This window comes from Theobroma cacao, chromosome 8 (assembly GCF_053813885.1).
Source record: "Theobroma cacao isolate CCN51 chromosome 8, ASM5381388v1, whole genome shotgun sequence".
NCBI classification, from domain to species: domain Eukaryota; kingdom Viridiplantae; phylum Streptophyta; class Magnoliopsida; order Malvales; family Malvaceae; genus Theobroma; species Theobroma cacao.
Window position 1 is genome coordinate 4,001,956 of NC_142646.1, and position 16,724 is coordinate 4,018,679.

Genomic DNA, 16,724 nt, shown 5'->3' on the forward strand with positions numbered 1-16,724 from the left:
GACAGGACTCGAGAACCTTATCGGACTGAAAATTAGACTTTGAAAGGAAGGATTAGTCTAATCTGTATCAAAGTCTTCTTGAAATCAATTACTTTTTTAAGCTCATGCCTACAAAACAAAACTCCTTAATTTTTTTAATTCTTGTGATTGGTAATCCCATACTAATCACACTTGTATAAAAAAAAATTTGTATCCGAATTCTCTTTCTCTTAATCTAAACCACTAAAAAAATGATTACTTTATAAGCAAAAGTGATTCTATGTTTCTTTTTCTTGGTCATTAAGCAAGTTAAGGCAATTTCTATTAAGTTGCCTTTCAACCAATGAGAATTTCTTCCTGACTAAAAGCTACAGTGAAGGTGAGCTTTAGCCAGTGGGGGGAAAATTCAAAGTAGATGGAGTAACTGATGGGCCAACTCTGGAATTGTAAAGCTGGAATTGCAGAGTTTCAATAGATAACATGGCAAAGCAATCCAGAAGAAGGAAGAACAGAAAAAAAGACAGAGAATACGTATAACATTTAAGAAAATACATAATTTACAGCACCATTATTCTGTTAAAAAGGAAATAATTCTCCATTTCTCTATGCCTCTTACAATATGGCCTAAGTTGACTAAATAAATAAAAATCAGTAAGGATAGTAAATTAAGGTTTCAAAGAGATGAGAAGAACAAAACCTTCTCAGTTTCTGCTAAATATGTACAAATATTTCATTTATACAAGGAATATATATAGATATAAGTCTTTTAAGATTCAATTACTCCGTACAGATCTATATATATATTTGACACATAAGCCTTGAACAAAAATAGCTACTGTTCTATGGCCTCAACAAGTTGCCTAGCAGGCTGCAGATGGGTGAGTGAAGGGATTGAAAAAGTGAGATTTCTGTCCAATCGTAAAAGGGCTAGTTGAAGGGCCTTCACCCCCGCTGGCAACCCTCTCACAGGAAGGGCACATGGTGAGGGTGGCTGCAGGCAGCTGCATACAATAAGATGCTGTTAGTTTCAGTGATTTAAGCTCTTGCAGTTCCTTCTGCAGCCTCTTGTTCTCTTCTGTTAGCGTCTCACAACATTTCTTCAGTAACTCACAATCTACTTCAGTCTGTTTCAGCTTTGTCCTGTATTTGAAAAAAAGGAACAAGAGAATCCAAAGTAAGGGGAAAAAACTCATTCATGAGAGGATAAAACAATGATTACCAAGCTATATACCTGGCTCTCCTATTTTGGAACCATACTTCCACTTGCCGTGGCCTTAGATTCAGCTGTTCTGCTAAAAGTTGCTTCTGTTTCTGTTAACACAAGATTGAAGCAATACCAATAAGAGAATAAAACGAATATAAATATTTAAGAGTATATGCAGATATACCTGTATAAACATTAAAAAGAATAAAGACAAAGAAAGATGGTGTACAGGATTAAGAGTGCTGTGTTCTTTGAAGCTGTCTTCTAAAATGGCAGATTGCTCTTTGCTAAGCCTGAGTTTCTTTCTGGGGCTCCCTTCTTCATCTTCATCACTGACCCTTGAAGATACTCTCTCCAATTCTACCTCTTCACCACCAAAATCCCTCTCCTTCTTAACACTAGAGTTAGAAAACGAAGATACTGCACTGAGAGAAGAGCCTTGTTGATGCAAATCTATGGATTCGCCATGTGCTTTACTGGCATCAATCTTTGTGGCAGATTGGTATATGTCATCCGATGGACCTAATGTAAGAGATGGGAAAAAGTGATCATGTTTCAGGAACAATTTCTTCTTCTTTTGTTGGTGATCGGACTGCGAGAACTTTTCTTGCTTGACAAGGCAGCCTATACCAAGACCAAGGCCAGTGTTACAAAAATCATCAAAACCCATTGTGGTTAAAACTAAATGTTGCTCAAAGCTGCTAGCTAGCACAGAATCGTGATGCCGAGGAGGAAAAAGAAAAAGGGTTTTTCTTAGAGAGGAATGGAGGAGGTGGGAGGAGTGTTAATTAGGGGGACTTGTTGATGGGGGCAGGGACGTGGAACGAATTATTAATCAAAGGGAATGAGTAGACTAACGAATCCGGCTGTGAATGATGAAAGTTCCCATCTCTCTTTGTCCGCATAGGTTGACCATTTAGAACAAAACTCTTCTCTTCCTTTCTCTCTCTGTCCCTCCGAGAGCCAAGAATACAGTGTATAAAGTGCATAGAATGGATTGCATACGTGGAATCACATGGAAAGTGGGGGTTGTACACAAGAGCACATAAAAGAGAATAATTCGACCCTTTTACCTTTTTTTCTTTTTGGACTTTTCTCCTGATTTTCACTTTAAATCCACACCTTTAGACACTTTGATTATAAAGCAATTTATTTTAGAATTATAACTTGGGGTATAAATCAACATTTAGAGAAAGAACTCTGCCGCTTGGATATATATATATATATATATATATATATATATATCAATCATTTTCTTTTCAATGTTAACACCCAAATGGTGGTGATTAATTAAAGGTGGTCAGATAGCAAACAATTATTGTCAATTACAGGCAATGATGTTGATTTTTAGTGTGGTAAATCAGAGGAGACAAACATTTCATAATAGAATTAGATGGAGACCCATCATCAGCTGTGTGTTTGTATGTATACCTAGTCGCAGACCGGCCAAATGTCCCCCACCACATGCCTTGCTTCTCTAACAAGTAATAGACTCTCGTAAAACTTGCCCAATTATTCTTGCAGGAGAAGGACATCACCTTAACTTGATTCCTACCAGAGGACATAAGCAGGCAACTACAGCAGACAACTTGGGCTGATAATTAGCAAATGAAATAGGCTCACGCAACTTCTGATGTGCCACAGCACAATTCCCTCACTCGATTCCACTTGACCTAATAAAACCAATAGAGAGGTTCGAGATTGTTGTCCAGAGGGGAAAAGAATAGTGACTGAACTAGTAAGATGACATTAAAAATTGTGCGTGTACTCAAGAGACAAGTTCAGGACAAGGAAAATCGATTAATGGGAAGCATGTTTTCTCCAACATTTTCACTGTTTTCCTCCTAGTGCTGTACTGTCCATGTTTTCAAAAATGTAACTTTCTCGGGGTTTATCTCGCACATGTTTACAAAGTTTTCAATATGTTGGCAGAAATAAATTCTGCACCGTTATTAGTTGCCCTGAGAAAATTGTTTGAAGAAAAAGTATACATGATCTACCACTTCACACAATTTGGAGGAAGAGAAAGAAAGAGATGTGCACCATAGGCGTCTGAATGTAATCTGGGGCCTCTCTACGTCAAATCAATGTAAATTTGGTATGGATAGATATATTGAAGATTCCATGCTGTAAATTTCAAAGGTGCTATAGTAGTAACCCGAATACAATTCCTTAGCATAAACTTGCCGATGAAAGTTGATGTTGAATCTCGAAACTCATTATGTAATTTTCTGATATATATATATATATATATATATATATATATATATATATCTACATATTTATTCCATTTATTTATTTATTTATTTTTCCATTTTCAATTATAATTTGTGGTTCACGCATCTTATACCCTTTCTTATTGGAGATGTAACGATGTGAGATTTTCTTTCCAAGAATCCTTTTCATATGATAACCCAACAGGGAGCAATTTGGAGAGATAGAAGATGCAAAGGATTATTAAGGGAATATATTACAAAATCGAACTCTGATTCCATTTGGTCTTGAATCTCTCACATAGTTGTTAGGTATGAAAGAAGGTTAGCCACTAAGTTACAGGTTCTCCCCCAACGCCACTAATATAAATATTGAGATAAGTACGAAATAAATTGGTTAAAAATGCTAAAAATAAAGTTTTTTTTCTGTAATTTGTACATTAAAATTCAAAACAGGTAAGTTGTTTTAATCTTTAAATCAAACATAGATACATGCTGTTCACACATAAAAAAAAATTAACTCATGAAATTGGGAAAGCATCATTTTTTTAGATAAATATATATATATATATATATATATATATATATATATGTATGTAAGAGAAAATTGTGAAAAATGACATTCATAGAAAGGTAACTTAAAAAATGACCGTCTCTATAATTTTAATTATTTTTAGTCAGTTTTTGGTATGACTTGACAATAATACTCTTTAAACAATTTTAGACAAATTAAAATAGTTTCAATTTTCTCTCTCGCCATCCAGATAAAAATTTTAAAATTAAATCTCGATTTTTCTCTCTGCTCAAATATGTCTATTTTGCCATCCAATTCGCATATATGACATCAAACTCTTTCTTATTTTGTTTTATTTTTTTGGATGGTGGATCTTGGGGTTCTCAAAGGCGATGAACAACGATTTTGCTCTTTGCAGGCAACGATTTTACTCAGGGAGAAAGAACAGCTAAAGCATGTTTGATGGGTTTTATGGTGATTCACGGTTTTATTGTGTCTGAGATTGGGATGATTGTTAAGCATGTTTGCTAGGGATTTTAATTTTTTTTATGAGATTTTGAGTTGAAATTATTTAGGAAATATTTTGTAAAAAGGGTATATTTTGTTTTTGTATAAGGAGAGTGAGCAAGACCTCCCGATAAGGATATATTTTCTCTTGCTTTAGAGGGTTATGGAATTTTAAAACCTATCTTTTATGAAATGCACAATTTCATGGCTTAGCAAAAAAAAAAAATGTGTTTTAGGTTCTTGAGTTTATTGGTTTATTCATAGAATCCAAAATTGAGTTTACTGATTTTTAGGTATTGCGTGACTTAATCACCGTGTGACTAGTTTTTAGTCATTACGTGATTGGTTTTAGGCATTACGTGACTAGTTTTTATACATTGCATGACTAATTTTTAAATAATGCCTAAGTAGCACAATGCCTTACGAACTAGTCACGCAATGCTTTACTAACAAGTCACGCAATGCCTATCAACTAGTCATGCAATGCCTAATCTGAAACTAGTCACGCAATGTCTTATAAAAAAGTAGTCACGCAATACTCAAAGTTAGTCACACAATGTCTTATCAGAAACTAGTCACGCAATGCCTTATAAAAAACTAATCACGCAGTGTCCAAAGTCAGTCACGCAATGCCTTATAAAAAACTAATCACGCAGTGTCCAAAGTCAGTCACGCAATGCCTTATAAAAAACTAATCACGCAGTGTCCAAAGTCAGTCACGCAATGCCTATTAACTAGTCACGCAATGCTTTATAAAAAATCAGTCACGTAATACCCAAAGTCAATAACGCAATACTTAAAAACTAGTCACATAATTTTCAAAAATCATCAAAACTACTGGATTTCATTTAACAAGATCAACAACTTCAAACGATACTTCATATTCCATTTAACAACATAATTAACAAATATGAATGCTAAAAATATTCGAAAGGTTTTCTTCATATATCAAAAATCACTCTAAAATGTTTAAAAATGCTCAAAACACTCACAAGTTTTCTTCGTATATAAAAAACTACTCGAAAATACTTAAAATACTTAAACGTTTTTCTTTCTAGTAAGAAATACTCTAAAGATGAATAATCTGGTGAAGAAATCTCAAAAAATATGAGTCAGTTTGAAACGCAAATCTAAACATATTTGACTTGTTAATAGATTTCGGGTTGAGGTGTGGAGCCTAGCGAATGTGTCGACTTCATTAAGGATAATTTTGTTTAATTTTTTTTCTCTTGACTAAAAATAAATAACATTATAAAAAGAATTATTCTTAAAAACGCTTTATATCTCATGCACATTTATAAAAAGTACTCTATATGTAGATTAGGTAATATATAGGTGATGGGAAAGGATAACGATACGGTACTGTTAATCCACCGACGAATCTATAAGTTCAATGCATAAGTTTCGGGGGGTCATTTTGATGAAAATTTTGATTGATTAGACATCTAACCGTGGAATATATAATTGAATAGGGAGATTGTTAACCCTTTTCCTGTTTTAACAATTCTAGAGGCATGGACGTAAAAAGTATATATATATTTTTCTGATCATTGAGTCACGGAAAGCATTTTGGCAGGCATTGAGATAGGATTATTCAAGCCTTCATAGCCAAGTTTCTGTCCTAGTGCGGATAGATAGACATTGACTTTGAAACAGTGGGGAATATATTATGGTATATATATTTATATTAAACTCAGTCCAAGGCATGATTAATTAGGAATAATTAATCAATAAACTAATACTTTTTAATCAAACATTAACCAAGACGACAAAGAAAAGGGGGGGAAAAAGGATAGCTTAAAAACAAAGGATGCTCAGTAGCACTTGTGCTTGGTTCACACATGACCCAAGAACACAAACAGGGCTGATTCTTTCTTTCCTTTTTTTTTTTTTTTTATCATTTGGGGGAATCCACGTGTCGAGCACAGAGGAACGACACGTAGGATTGGCAGCAGCTGAAAGACAGAGTGGACCCCACAAATTATTTGGCATGATGGAGCATTCGATTCTAAAAGGATGATAATTGTGGGAGCAAAAGGAAGTAGGCAATGATAGAAGGGGGGAGAGGGGGTGGTGGTGGTGGTGGTGTTGGAGATAAGGTTTCAGATGTGTTCCGGCCTTTAAGGCTTAGCCGACCAGTGGTAGTGAGGAATTGTGCTCTTTGTTTGGCTTTTCTGCACACCTCTTTTCTTCCCCATACCAACCGTCCACATCAAGGAAGCCATCACTTTTGTCTGCATTTCTACTACAACTTGTTTTATTGATTGTAATCTACGTTATCGCTAGGCTACGCTTTAACTATTATTATTGGCATCTAAACTTTTTCACTTATTTAAAAAAGAGATCAACATTGATCATTGAATGCATGACGCATCAAACAGTTTTATAATAATAACAATAATGTTGCTACTCTAATTTAAACAGCAATCTTCATGATCAATACAAAGGAATTAATGTTGTTTCCAAAAGCTGATGAGACATTAATATTAAGATGTAAAATGTTTCAAAAAGGTAATGAAATGGTTTGTATTTGTGTCCGTGTGAGAAATATTTATTATTTATTCGATACAATCTTGAATGTTTACCTTACTCACGTTTTGAGTAGTGACATGATGTTCTCAATAGCATTACAAAGAAACTGGTGTAATTCATGAAGACCTTATTTAATAATATTTGGGTTTTTGGTGCTAAACTCTTAATGTTATTAACAATTTGAGTTTAAGTTTTTGATTATCACATAATTTTAATTTAAAATATTATTAAATTAATGGTGTTTAGACTCAAATTATCACAAGTTTAATAATATATATACATATTTTTTTATGAATAAACATGACTGTTTATGTAAGAATTTGATAAGAGATATAGACCGCAGAATTAAGTTTGGTAACGGGACAAGAGAAGTCTAGTCAGTGCAACATAATCCTCATGGACTTCCATTAGATGGAAGGCATCATCAAGGCACCGACTTTCCTAAAGCAACGGTCGGCCTACCCCACTTGGGTTGTCCTACTTCTCTACTCCCTTGCCATTTTCGTGACACTTGACTTTCAATTACAACCATCATGCTTGCGCCTCAAATGGAAGGTGCTGACCTAAGCTAGTGAGCCTCTGCTCGAGAAAAACACCAATGTCAGCCCCCACCCTCACTCAACTGCTCATGGAGCTAGTCTACAAAGTCTAGAGGGAACCATTTGAACAATTATTTTCGGTGATTTTTATAACAAGAACGAGAATACAGAGTCTACTTTTGCCTACGAGTTGGGGCTATATATGAATAAAGAGGAGGATACAAACTTAAGTTCCTTAATGTACCCTTTATTTGCGGATCCAAAGATAAAGAAATTTAGATAAATTTAAGCAAGCAAGGCAAAGGCAAAGGTTCAAGGAAGCAGTAATATCATTGGATGGTGGTCCCAATCACATACAGGAGAAAGAACGTTATACTCTATACGGGTTTGTTTCAAGCTACGTGCGCCCGCACATTAGAGTGTCGACATGCTATGTTTGTGCCTATGGCTACTCTAAAATGGAAGATCAATTGGGGGACCGTTTGTGATTGTATTTGGCCCATCATTCTATTTAGTAGATTTACAATATTATAGGAGCGGTTTTGTCGGTGCTTGAGAAGCTTTCTGCCACCTCTCTTTTCTTCCCATCATAATGTGTTTCTCCCCATCTCACTTTCTATTGCAAAAGAGAAGGAAAGAAAGGTAAGAAAACGAAAAGGGTAGGAAGCAATGAAAGTTGCGATTGTCTTTTTCCATGTGTTGCAAAAAAATTTCATGTTCTTTTAAGGCCTGCAAACAGAGGCCATTTTATCCAAGTAAAGACTAAAGGAAGCCCAAGTATGACAGGCTTGACATGGATATAATTGCTGACGGGCTAGGCCCAAGCCTCTCCGTGTCTCTCCGGGCAGCCAAATTTGACCACAAATCGAGCGTAATCCCAACGTCGTTGGAGATATCGATTGCATAGACGGATTTTTCCACAAGAGGAAAGAAATTCCATTTAAGATGGGGTCATGGACTTAGAGAACAGCTAACCAGCAGAAGGGGAGGAGGGAGAAAGCAAGATGTGTTACGAAGTCAAGTGCTCAACATGCGGGAAGACAACGTGGGGAGGCTGCGGAAGACATGTTCCGTCAATTTATAAGCGGGTGCCTGAAGACCAACGCTGCCAGTGTCGGGAATGGCCTGGTGTCAACCCTTCGGCCGGAGATGCTCAACCCTCAACTTCGTGTACTATTTTGTAGTGTAATAGTTTGTCTTCCTTCTGTGTTCTCAGTTCGATTTGACGCTTCGAATTGCTGTTATCTTTATTTCGCTCTTGTTCTATTTTGATTGCCATCGGATCGGTGTTGTTTACAATTGCTCATGACTACTTTTGTTTTACAAGTAATTTTTTTTCTTTTGGGTTGCTGGGACGTTGGAAATCATTCTGAAAAGAAATAATCTTGCTTTCCCTATACTTTAGTTCAACTTAATATGATCTAATTCTGTTGGATGTTCTGAATTCTGAATAATTTCTGGCAAGGAAAGTGTCATTTCTGAATAAGAAATGATGAAGATGGGTGTGCTTGATCCCTGGAATTCGCATGAAGCCAGGCCAATTTATCAACCCAATGACTTAAACTGTTGGTTCAGCCCGCTGCCTATTATATAACCAATTCAGCCCAAAACAATCGCACTTACAAAAAGACTATGAACAACTGAAATAACAAATGAAATATTCGATTAAATCGGATTAAAGTGTTTGATTATCTTATAATCAAGTTTAGAACATGTTCGAGTATTCAAAAATGTTAGCCTAATTGTTATTCCAACAATAAGGTAAGTTTGTTCGAGTCAATCAAATATTCAACTCATTGTACGCAATTAATCCAAAATTTTCTTAATTTGTTGGGCTTTGGTGGCTTCCGTTGGTCTCTTGACTCTCTTCTCCCTCCCATGATTCGCCACTCTCCCCTGCCACTCCCCTCTCCCCACCGCAATTATGGAGCTAAGTGGTGATTAGTCCAACTTTTGCCTTCCGGCGAGGAAATTACATTTTGGTGAAAAATGTATTTCTACTATATTCAATCACTTGCACAAAAAGAACCTACCTTTTCAGACGAAAATGAAAAGAAAATTACACTTACGAAACCATATGAAAACTTGGTTGATCGTATCAAGTCTAAAATGTCCCAAGTGGAGGGAGAATCTCTCCGCCCAAAAACGAAAACATTGGCACCTCTCTCACTCGATTATTGGACGATCATAACTTGAAAAAGGTTCTTGGCATCCTCCTAAGGGAGAAAGGAAAACCCCAGAAACAGAGATGCTCCTTGTTCCGCTAAGCTTTACCAACGCTACTATTGTCCAATTCTCCTCTTCTCTCAAGGTACCCATTTCTTCTTCTTTTTTCTGTAACGATAATAACAGCAAACCCAATTAAGTTGACCCTTTGAATTAAACAAGAAAGCTTGGTTCTTTGCAGGTCCATCATCAGCTTCGTTTGGCTGCTACATCTTCACAGGGCTCCTTGCCTTCCTCTTCTTCATGGCGCCGAGCCACTTCATCGGATTCTCATAGGTAAAAAATAGTAAGTCTTGTTTTAAAAGAAACATGAGGGCTATTACTGGAATTCTCTGATTGGTAAGATTATAAAACGTAAATTTAAGGTTCATTTTTTTTTTTGGCCGGGGTCCAGATAAGAACAAAAGGAAGTTATGAAATATATATAGAACGTTTTGCTTGATTGTCATAACTCTTCAATCTGGGATCTTTCACTTGTTAGAGAATTAATCAGATAAAAAAAAAAACGAGTTGCCTTACAGTGCTAGCTCGAGGCACCAAAGCATATGGAAATGTTGAATTAGTTTGTTGTCTTATGGACAGTTTCATTGATGAAAACTGATACTTGTGTTAGCCTCAACTTTCAGTAATGTCTACTCTTGAACTACTTCACACTTATTCGCACACTTCTTGTTGTGTTCAGTAAATTGTAATTCATCTCTGAAATGATTTTTGATGAATTTTCTTAAAAAAAAATAGTGAAACATCTGAATCAGCTGATAGAAGATGGGATAGCCTTGGATTCAATCCCGTGCAAACGGACTATATGTATGTTATGAAAAGTTCTGAGGATGGAAGCTTTGCAGATGGTGGCTTAAGACGTTATGGGAACATTGAAATAATTCCAGCAGCGGCTGTCTTGAACTATGGGCAGGTTTGTTACATCAAACTCAATGGTTCACGTACTTGGTTTCTTTTCCCTGGATTTTTATGTTGTAAGCCATCTCGGATAGTTTTGGGGTTTAAAAAGAATCCCTGCTCTTTCATTAGCTGAAACAAGAACACATAGCTGCTCTAGGTTTTTCTTATACTCTTCCATTTTTCCTTGCGTTTCTGTTAATAAGAAGTTGAGAACTTTCAAATTCAATTTTCATTTGTACTTCTAGGCAAATTCAGCAAAGATGTTTTGGGATGAAAATATTATGATTCATAAGTAAATCATTTCATCAACCATGAATTTGCTGTTTTGCCCCCTAATATTCTTATCCTCCACTAGTGTACTCATCACATGCAAATGGCGTATGTTTAATAAATAATCATTACAAGCCAAGACCATGTCCCGCCCCATGTCTCTTGCTTCTTTCTTTTGTCTCATGTTCACTCATGCATGGGGTGAATTTGCAGGTTGTTGAGGAAAAAGTGTGTAATTTAATCTTGCTATACGCAACGCATCTACCTGTGTGGAATCTTTTTTTATCTTATATGAAGAGCTATTTAATCCAAGAGATGCTCTTTCATGTTAAGGCAGTGCTGCTCTGTAGCTATTGTATTAATGATTATTTTTTCTTCTAGGGGATTATTGAGGGTCTGAAAGCATACAAGAAACAAAATGGATCTATTATACTTTTTCGTCCTGAGGAAAATGGATTGCGGCTGAGGGTAGGTGCAGAAAGACTGTGCATGCCTGCACCAACTATTGAGCAGTTTGTGGAAGCTGTAAAAAGTACTGTATTGGCAAATAAGCGCTGGGTAATTGGACATCATGTTGGTTATTTAGGAAAAGAGTCTGATTGCTGTTTGCATTTTATCACCTCTGTCATAGACTGAATGCCATACTGCAGGTCCCTCCTCCAGACAAAGGCTTTTTACACATTCGACCTCTACTTCTGGGGAATGGACCTGTTCTTAGTCTCACAACAGCTCCAGAATTCACCTTTTTGATCTATGTTACTCCAGTTGGAAATTATTTTGAGGTATGTTGTTGCTTGATTTCCTTATTTTGCAAGCATGACATCAAATTCAAGTAGCTTGCTAGGAGGAAAGTTCCTGTCTGCAGCCCAATACTGAGCAACTCCTTGTCATGTCCACGTATAATTTGTCTAGCACTTGTAAAAGTTTCTGCTTCCAGTTGAGCTTTTGTTTTTCACATTTTCTTTTCTCAAAACTTTTATCATCGTGTTTTCCTACTAAATAGATATGGAGTTACTTGAGTAGCAGGTACTCCAGTTTTCTACCATTAACCTTATATTATTATCGTTATGACAGGGTGGTTTGAAACCAATTAATCTGGTGGTTGAAAATGAAACACATCGTGCAGCCCCTGGAGGAGTTGGAAGCATTAAAGCTATAGGAAACTATGCTGGGGTATTCCATTTCCAGTTCATATATGAGACTTGTTCATTGATTAGAATGCAGTCTTCCTTTTCTTTTTTTCCTTTTTATACTTCACCATGGCTTATTTGATTTTCTGTTATGCAACTTATCAAGGCATTTTCTTTATATAGTTGATGAGGCTATAGTAATTCTTCTGTTTTCTCTAGTATCATATCATTTCTAAAGCCATAGGCCATATGCTATCTTTTTCTCCCACTTTTTGTCCTGTAAATCTCAATTTAATATTTGTTATTTCCCTACAGACTTTAAATGCAAATTCATTGAAATATTTTACATTAGGAGTGATTAAAACTCTACATTAAGTCAAATATTTTTAAGTTAAACACTTTAATGTAAAATATACTAATTAAAAAGTTGTTGGAAATTCCAATTATAATTGTTGTCTATGGTGAAGATTCATTTAGTTTTGAATTTTCTTTAAGGAAGAATTGCTCTTGTGCAAGAATAGTTAATTCCAGACAATTGCTCTGTCCTCCATCATTGCTTTATGAATGGTCATAGATAGGCCCATTGTTCAAATATTTCATTGCTACAACATGCGTTTCACTGGTAATATATCCTTTTAGTATATTCAGAAACATTGAAGCTGTAGTATTTTTTTTTTCACAGATTATTAAGGCACAGGCCGCAGCTAAAGTGAATGGTTTCTCTGATGTTTTGTATCTTGACTCTGTTCACAATAAATATCTTGAAGAGATTTCTACCGCTAACCTTTTTGTTGTGAAGGTATCGCTTAGTTTTTGAATCTTAATGGATTCTTGATAACCAAAATCTGAGCATATCATTGACCATGAAATATCCTTGCAATCTTCTGACTAAAAAGTTTAGAAATAAAAAATTGATTCTATTAGTAGCATAATAAAGGCTTAAGAAGTTGTGTGGAAGTGACATTAATATATTTGGCAAGAAATTTTCATTTTTTTAAAAATATTTTTAAATTATGTTATTAAATGCATTTTCCTTTTCACTAAATTGAATATGGGTGCCATAATTGTCTGAGAAATACTTCCAATTTGAGATATAGAAAATAATCTCCAGTCTTCATTTCTGTCAGGTTTTAGTTTTAAATAACTGTGTTACAACATGTGTTTGGGTTTTTTAAAGCATCTATTTCTTTGCTATGTGATGTAACAAGCATCATACCTTGAAAAAGGAATGAGGGAGAACTTAAGTGTTTGTAGAAACCTTTGTTGGCCAATGCTTGGCTATTTTAACAAATTTCGTCCATAACTGTTATAAATTGCCAAATATTTGGGTTGTACAACTTAAAGATGGTGAAACATCTTGTTAGAAGTAATGGGGAAGTGCAAGTGATTTCTGCAGATGGACTCTTATATATCTCCTACCATCTCCCAATCATGTTCTATTATCAAGCAATTCAACATTTCTCCTAATCTGGACCAAAAATAGAATCTCTCTCCAATATCTGTTGCATTAGATTGATTTTATTATGTTTTGTTCTGTATAAATTGCAGAATAATACAATCTCTACCCCAACACTAGGGGGGACAATTCTTCCTGGGGTTACAAGAAAAAGTATTATTGCTATTGCTCTCAGCCAAGGGTTCCAGGTATGCAGTTTGAAGTGGCGTTGTCTCTAATTTAATTGTTACCGGACAAGTTTGATTTTCTTTGTATTGATGTGGTAAGAATGCTCAATACTTTATCTTTTTCTCATTTTTTTCTCTTTCAAAAGTGGTTTTTTTTATTTGAAACAAATCAATCATTTGCTCATTCTTCAATTCATATTCTAAATGGGCTGTGCATTGTTGATACTTGGACATTCTTTTGTTTATCTGCACCAATTATGTCATTAAGCCCTTTGCATATATAAACAGGTTGAGGAGCGACTTGTATCGGTTGAGGAATTGTCTGATGCCGATGAAGTTTTTTGTAGTGAAAATGCTCTTTGTGTTTTGCCTGTTGGCAGCATCACATACATGGATAAAAGGTAAATTCTTATTTTTATCCCCTGGATTTAAATTGTTAGTAGTTTCTTAAGTAAGTAAATCAAGAGTTAGAGACCAACTTTTTTTTGCTACAAGAGACCAAATTATTTAGAATAATAATTATAGACAAAGCTACCTTTCTGCAACTTGGTTCGGTTGAAGTTAATGTCCTGCGGAAAGTTAAATTTAGAAAAATCTCAAGGAGGCTTAGGCACCTCTTGGACAATAAAGTATTTAGGTATAGTGGTGGTTTCATCCCTTAAATAACCTGCATATTCCTTTTTTTTTTCCCTCGAAAGGTATCGGGATAACCTGTTGCAGCCTTGCAGGGTCTAGTATCTACTTGCATCCTGTTCTTACTCCTCACTGAGTTACATATTCTGACATAGTCTTCTCATTTTCTGGCTTTCTTTTGCAGGGTGGACTATGAAGAGAGTGGATTTGTAGTATCTCAGCAGCTCTACTCAGCGCTTACAAATATACAGATGGGTCTTACGGAAGACATAATGGGTTGGACTACGGTGTTGGAGTAGATACATTCACTTCTTTCCTCGAGTTTTAGAAATTGTTGAATAAACAGATGGTGCTCAAAGAACCCTTTATTTTCTTTTAATCAACTCCCGTATACTAGGGTACTTGGAACTTGGCTTCATTCCCCAAGCGCCATTTCTTAACTTAGGCGAGTGTTATCATCAATCCCTTGCAATGAGGTCAAAGGCAATTTTTTAAAGATTGGTTTAATTGCCAGGAATTGAGGCTAACCGTACTCCAAGCATTCACTCTAGGCTAAAATGCATTAGCATATAGAGCTGTTGGTGAATGTTTCAGCTATACAGAGAGTTTTGTCACAAAGAATATATGCAGCGTATATGCAACCATTAGCCATTGTGACAGCATTCTTTAACTGTTGAGAAGAGCCTGGTGCCTTCATACAAAAACAAAGGCTTGTTGTTTAGCAATTGCCAAGAGCATTTTTACAGTAATACGAGATACCATGGAATTTCGCCTACACGGAAAAGGTATCAAAGAAGGAATTGAAGAAACTTTAAGAGTCAGATATTCTTTCTATTTTTGGTTCTAACATTTTGAACATGATTTTTTTAACTTCATAGAAAGCAAGAAGAATTCATCCTCTTGACAGCAAGAACAAATTCATCAACAACAGTCAGATCATGAAAAACCCAACGTAGTAAAAGTAATAATGAATAAATAAAGTTTGCCAATACATCAATCACGGGGACAAAAAAACCTAGAAGCAGAGAAGGAAAACCGCAAAAAAAATTGCACCAACCCAAACATGGGTATAACTTGAATTTTTCAAAAGAACAATTCAACATTACAATCAGATCGAATTATTTTACATAAACAGCACATTACTTATATACCAATCTTCTCACCACCAAAAGGCAAAAAGCACCAGCGTAACAAAGCCTGTAAAATAAGTCATCCATTACGCGTAAAAAAATAGACAGGGAAAATGAAAATCAATTTCCAAATATAAAGTAAAAACGAATTCTTACCACCTATACGAATTTTCATTCAATTAATCATCCCACTTGTAGACAAAACAAACAAAAAAAAAAACAAAATAAGAGAGAAAAAAATAACTGAATGCTCACACAGCAGAAACTACAGTAACAAAAACTAAGAAGGCGGAATGCAGTAAAAGAAAAACCAATGGCAAGAACAAATGAAAACCCAAGAAAGAAAAAACAGAGCAATCCACCATAAATAACCAAAAAAGTGAGGAATAAAACACTAGCTAACGCAGTAGAGCTACAGTAACCAACACGAAGAAGGATGAAACACCAACAATAACAGTAAATCAGAATTCGGAAATGAAAGCAGTAAAGGAAAAAACCAACAATAATAGGATCTTAACAGATGAAACACCAAACAATAGTGGAAAAAATTGTCAAAAGTAACAAAACCAAATAAACTGAAACCAAAACGGCAACAGAAGAAAACAAGAGGAGAAAGGAAGAGAGGGGCTGAAACTGAGAGAAACAGATGAGAAATCCAGAAACATAGGAGTAGACCGAGAGACAGGCGGATAAACCAAAGCAGGTATGAGAGAAATCTACAAGCACTCGAGTACAGATAGGGCGTATAGACGGAAAAGTCCTCATTCAATAATAAAATAACAAAGACCAAAACTCTAAATGCAATTAAAGTATCCACGTGGTGAAATACTTAGGCTCCACGTGACGTAAACCAAGGCCGTCTTCTTTTTATGTACACTAGAATTGAACCCCTGCGTTGCGGCAAAATAAAAGAATATTTATTTCATTGATAGGAAACTTTTGAGATAGAATTGTTTGTCTTAAAATATGTGTTTGTAAAAATATCTATACACAAAAATTATTGTAAAGTTAACCACAAAACGAATAATTGTTACATGGTTGTTCACAAATTTATGTATTAATTTTCAACTAACTTATAAAAAGTTAATACTTATGAAAAAAATTAAGATAAAATATAAATTACTATGAATCGAAATTATATTGTGTTGTTACTATAAAAGCTATTAAAGTAATTTCGTAACTTCAGTAGTTTTTATTAAATTTAATAGAGTAGTAGAGTATAATGATTTGACCAATATATTTCCAACATTACTGTTATATATTAACTTAATTAAGAATAAAGTAACCTATTTTTCATAAAAAAAACCAACAAATTCGAACAAAT

The 16,724-nt window shown here is 35.1% G+C and overlaps 2 protein-coding genes across 3 annotated transcripts; one reads left to right on the forward strand and one right to left on the reverse strand.

Annotated features, from left to right (window-relative positions):
• Positions 1-486: 486 nt before the first annotated feature.
• LOC18591911 (homeobox-leucine zipper protein HAT22-like) lies at positions 487-2,177 on the reverse strand. Its single transcript, XM_018125351.2, has 3 exons — positions 1,413-2,177; positions 1,211-1,290; positions 487-1,119 (listed from the first exon to the last, which is right to left on the reverse strand). The coding sequence occupies exons 1-3, from the start codon at positions 1,851-1,853 to the stop codon at positions 840-842; spliced, it is 801 nt and encodes a 266-aa protein (XP_017980840.1). The 5' UTR covers positions 1,854-2,177; the 3' UTR covers positions 487-839.
• Positions 2,178-9,320: 7,143 nt separating this feature from the next.
• LOC18591913 (branched-chain amino acid aminotransferase 2, chloroplastic-like) lies at positions 9,321-14,932 on the forward strand. Of its 2 annotated transcripts, XM_007018340.3 has the most exons (10): positions 9,321-9,799; positions 9,896-9,990; positions 10,453-10,627; positions 11,266-11,442; positions 11,535-11,666; positions 11,959-12,057; positions 12,697-12,813; positions 13,563-13,658; positions 13,926-14,038; positions 14,455-14,932. In XM_007018340.3, the coding sequence occupies exons 1-10, from the start codon at positions 9,737-9,739 to the stop codon at positions 14,567-14,569; spliced, it is 1,182 nt and encodes a 393-aa protein (XP_007018402.2). In that variant the 5' UTR covers positions 9,321-9,736; the 3' UTR covers positions 14,570-14,932. The 2 variants fall into 2 exon arrangements, with proteins under 2 accessions (XP_007018402.2, XP_007018403.2); XM_007018341.3 differs by lacking the exon at positions 12,697-12,813 and having other exon boundaries at positions 9,325-9,799.
• The last annotated feature ends 1,792 nt before the right edge of the window (positions 14,933-16,724 follow it).

Excerpts from the sequence above, each read along its gene's own strand:
- LOC18591911 (XM_018125351.2), bottom strand. The coding sequence starts at position 1,853 with ATGGGTTTTGATGATTTTTGTAACACTGGCCTTGGTCTTGGTATAGGC. Across the intron at positions 1,291-1,412 it reads AACACAGCACTCTTAATCCT|AAACAGAAGCAACTTTTAGC; the intron begins GTACACCATCTT and ends TTGTGTTAACAG. Across the intron at positions 1,120-1,210 it reads TTCCAAAATAGGAGAGCCAG|GACAAAGCTGAAACAGACTG; the intron begins GTATATAGCTTG and ends TTTCAAATACAG.
- LOC18591913 (XM_007018340.3), top strand. The coding sequence starts at position 9,737 with ATGCTCCTTGTTCCGCTAAGCTTTACCAACGCTACTATTGTCCAATTC. Across the intron at positions 10,628-11,265 it reads CTGTCTTGAACTATGGGCAG|GGGATTATTGAGGGTCTGAA; the intron begins GTTTGTTACATC and ends TTTTTCTTCTAG. Across the intron at positions 14,039-14,454 it reads ATCACATACATGGATAAAAG|GGTGGACTATGAAGAGAGTG; the intron begins GTAAATTCTTAT and ends TTTCTTTTGCAG.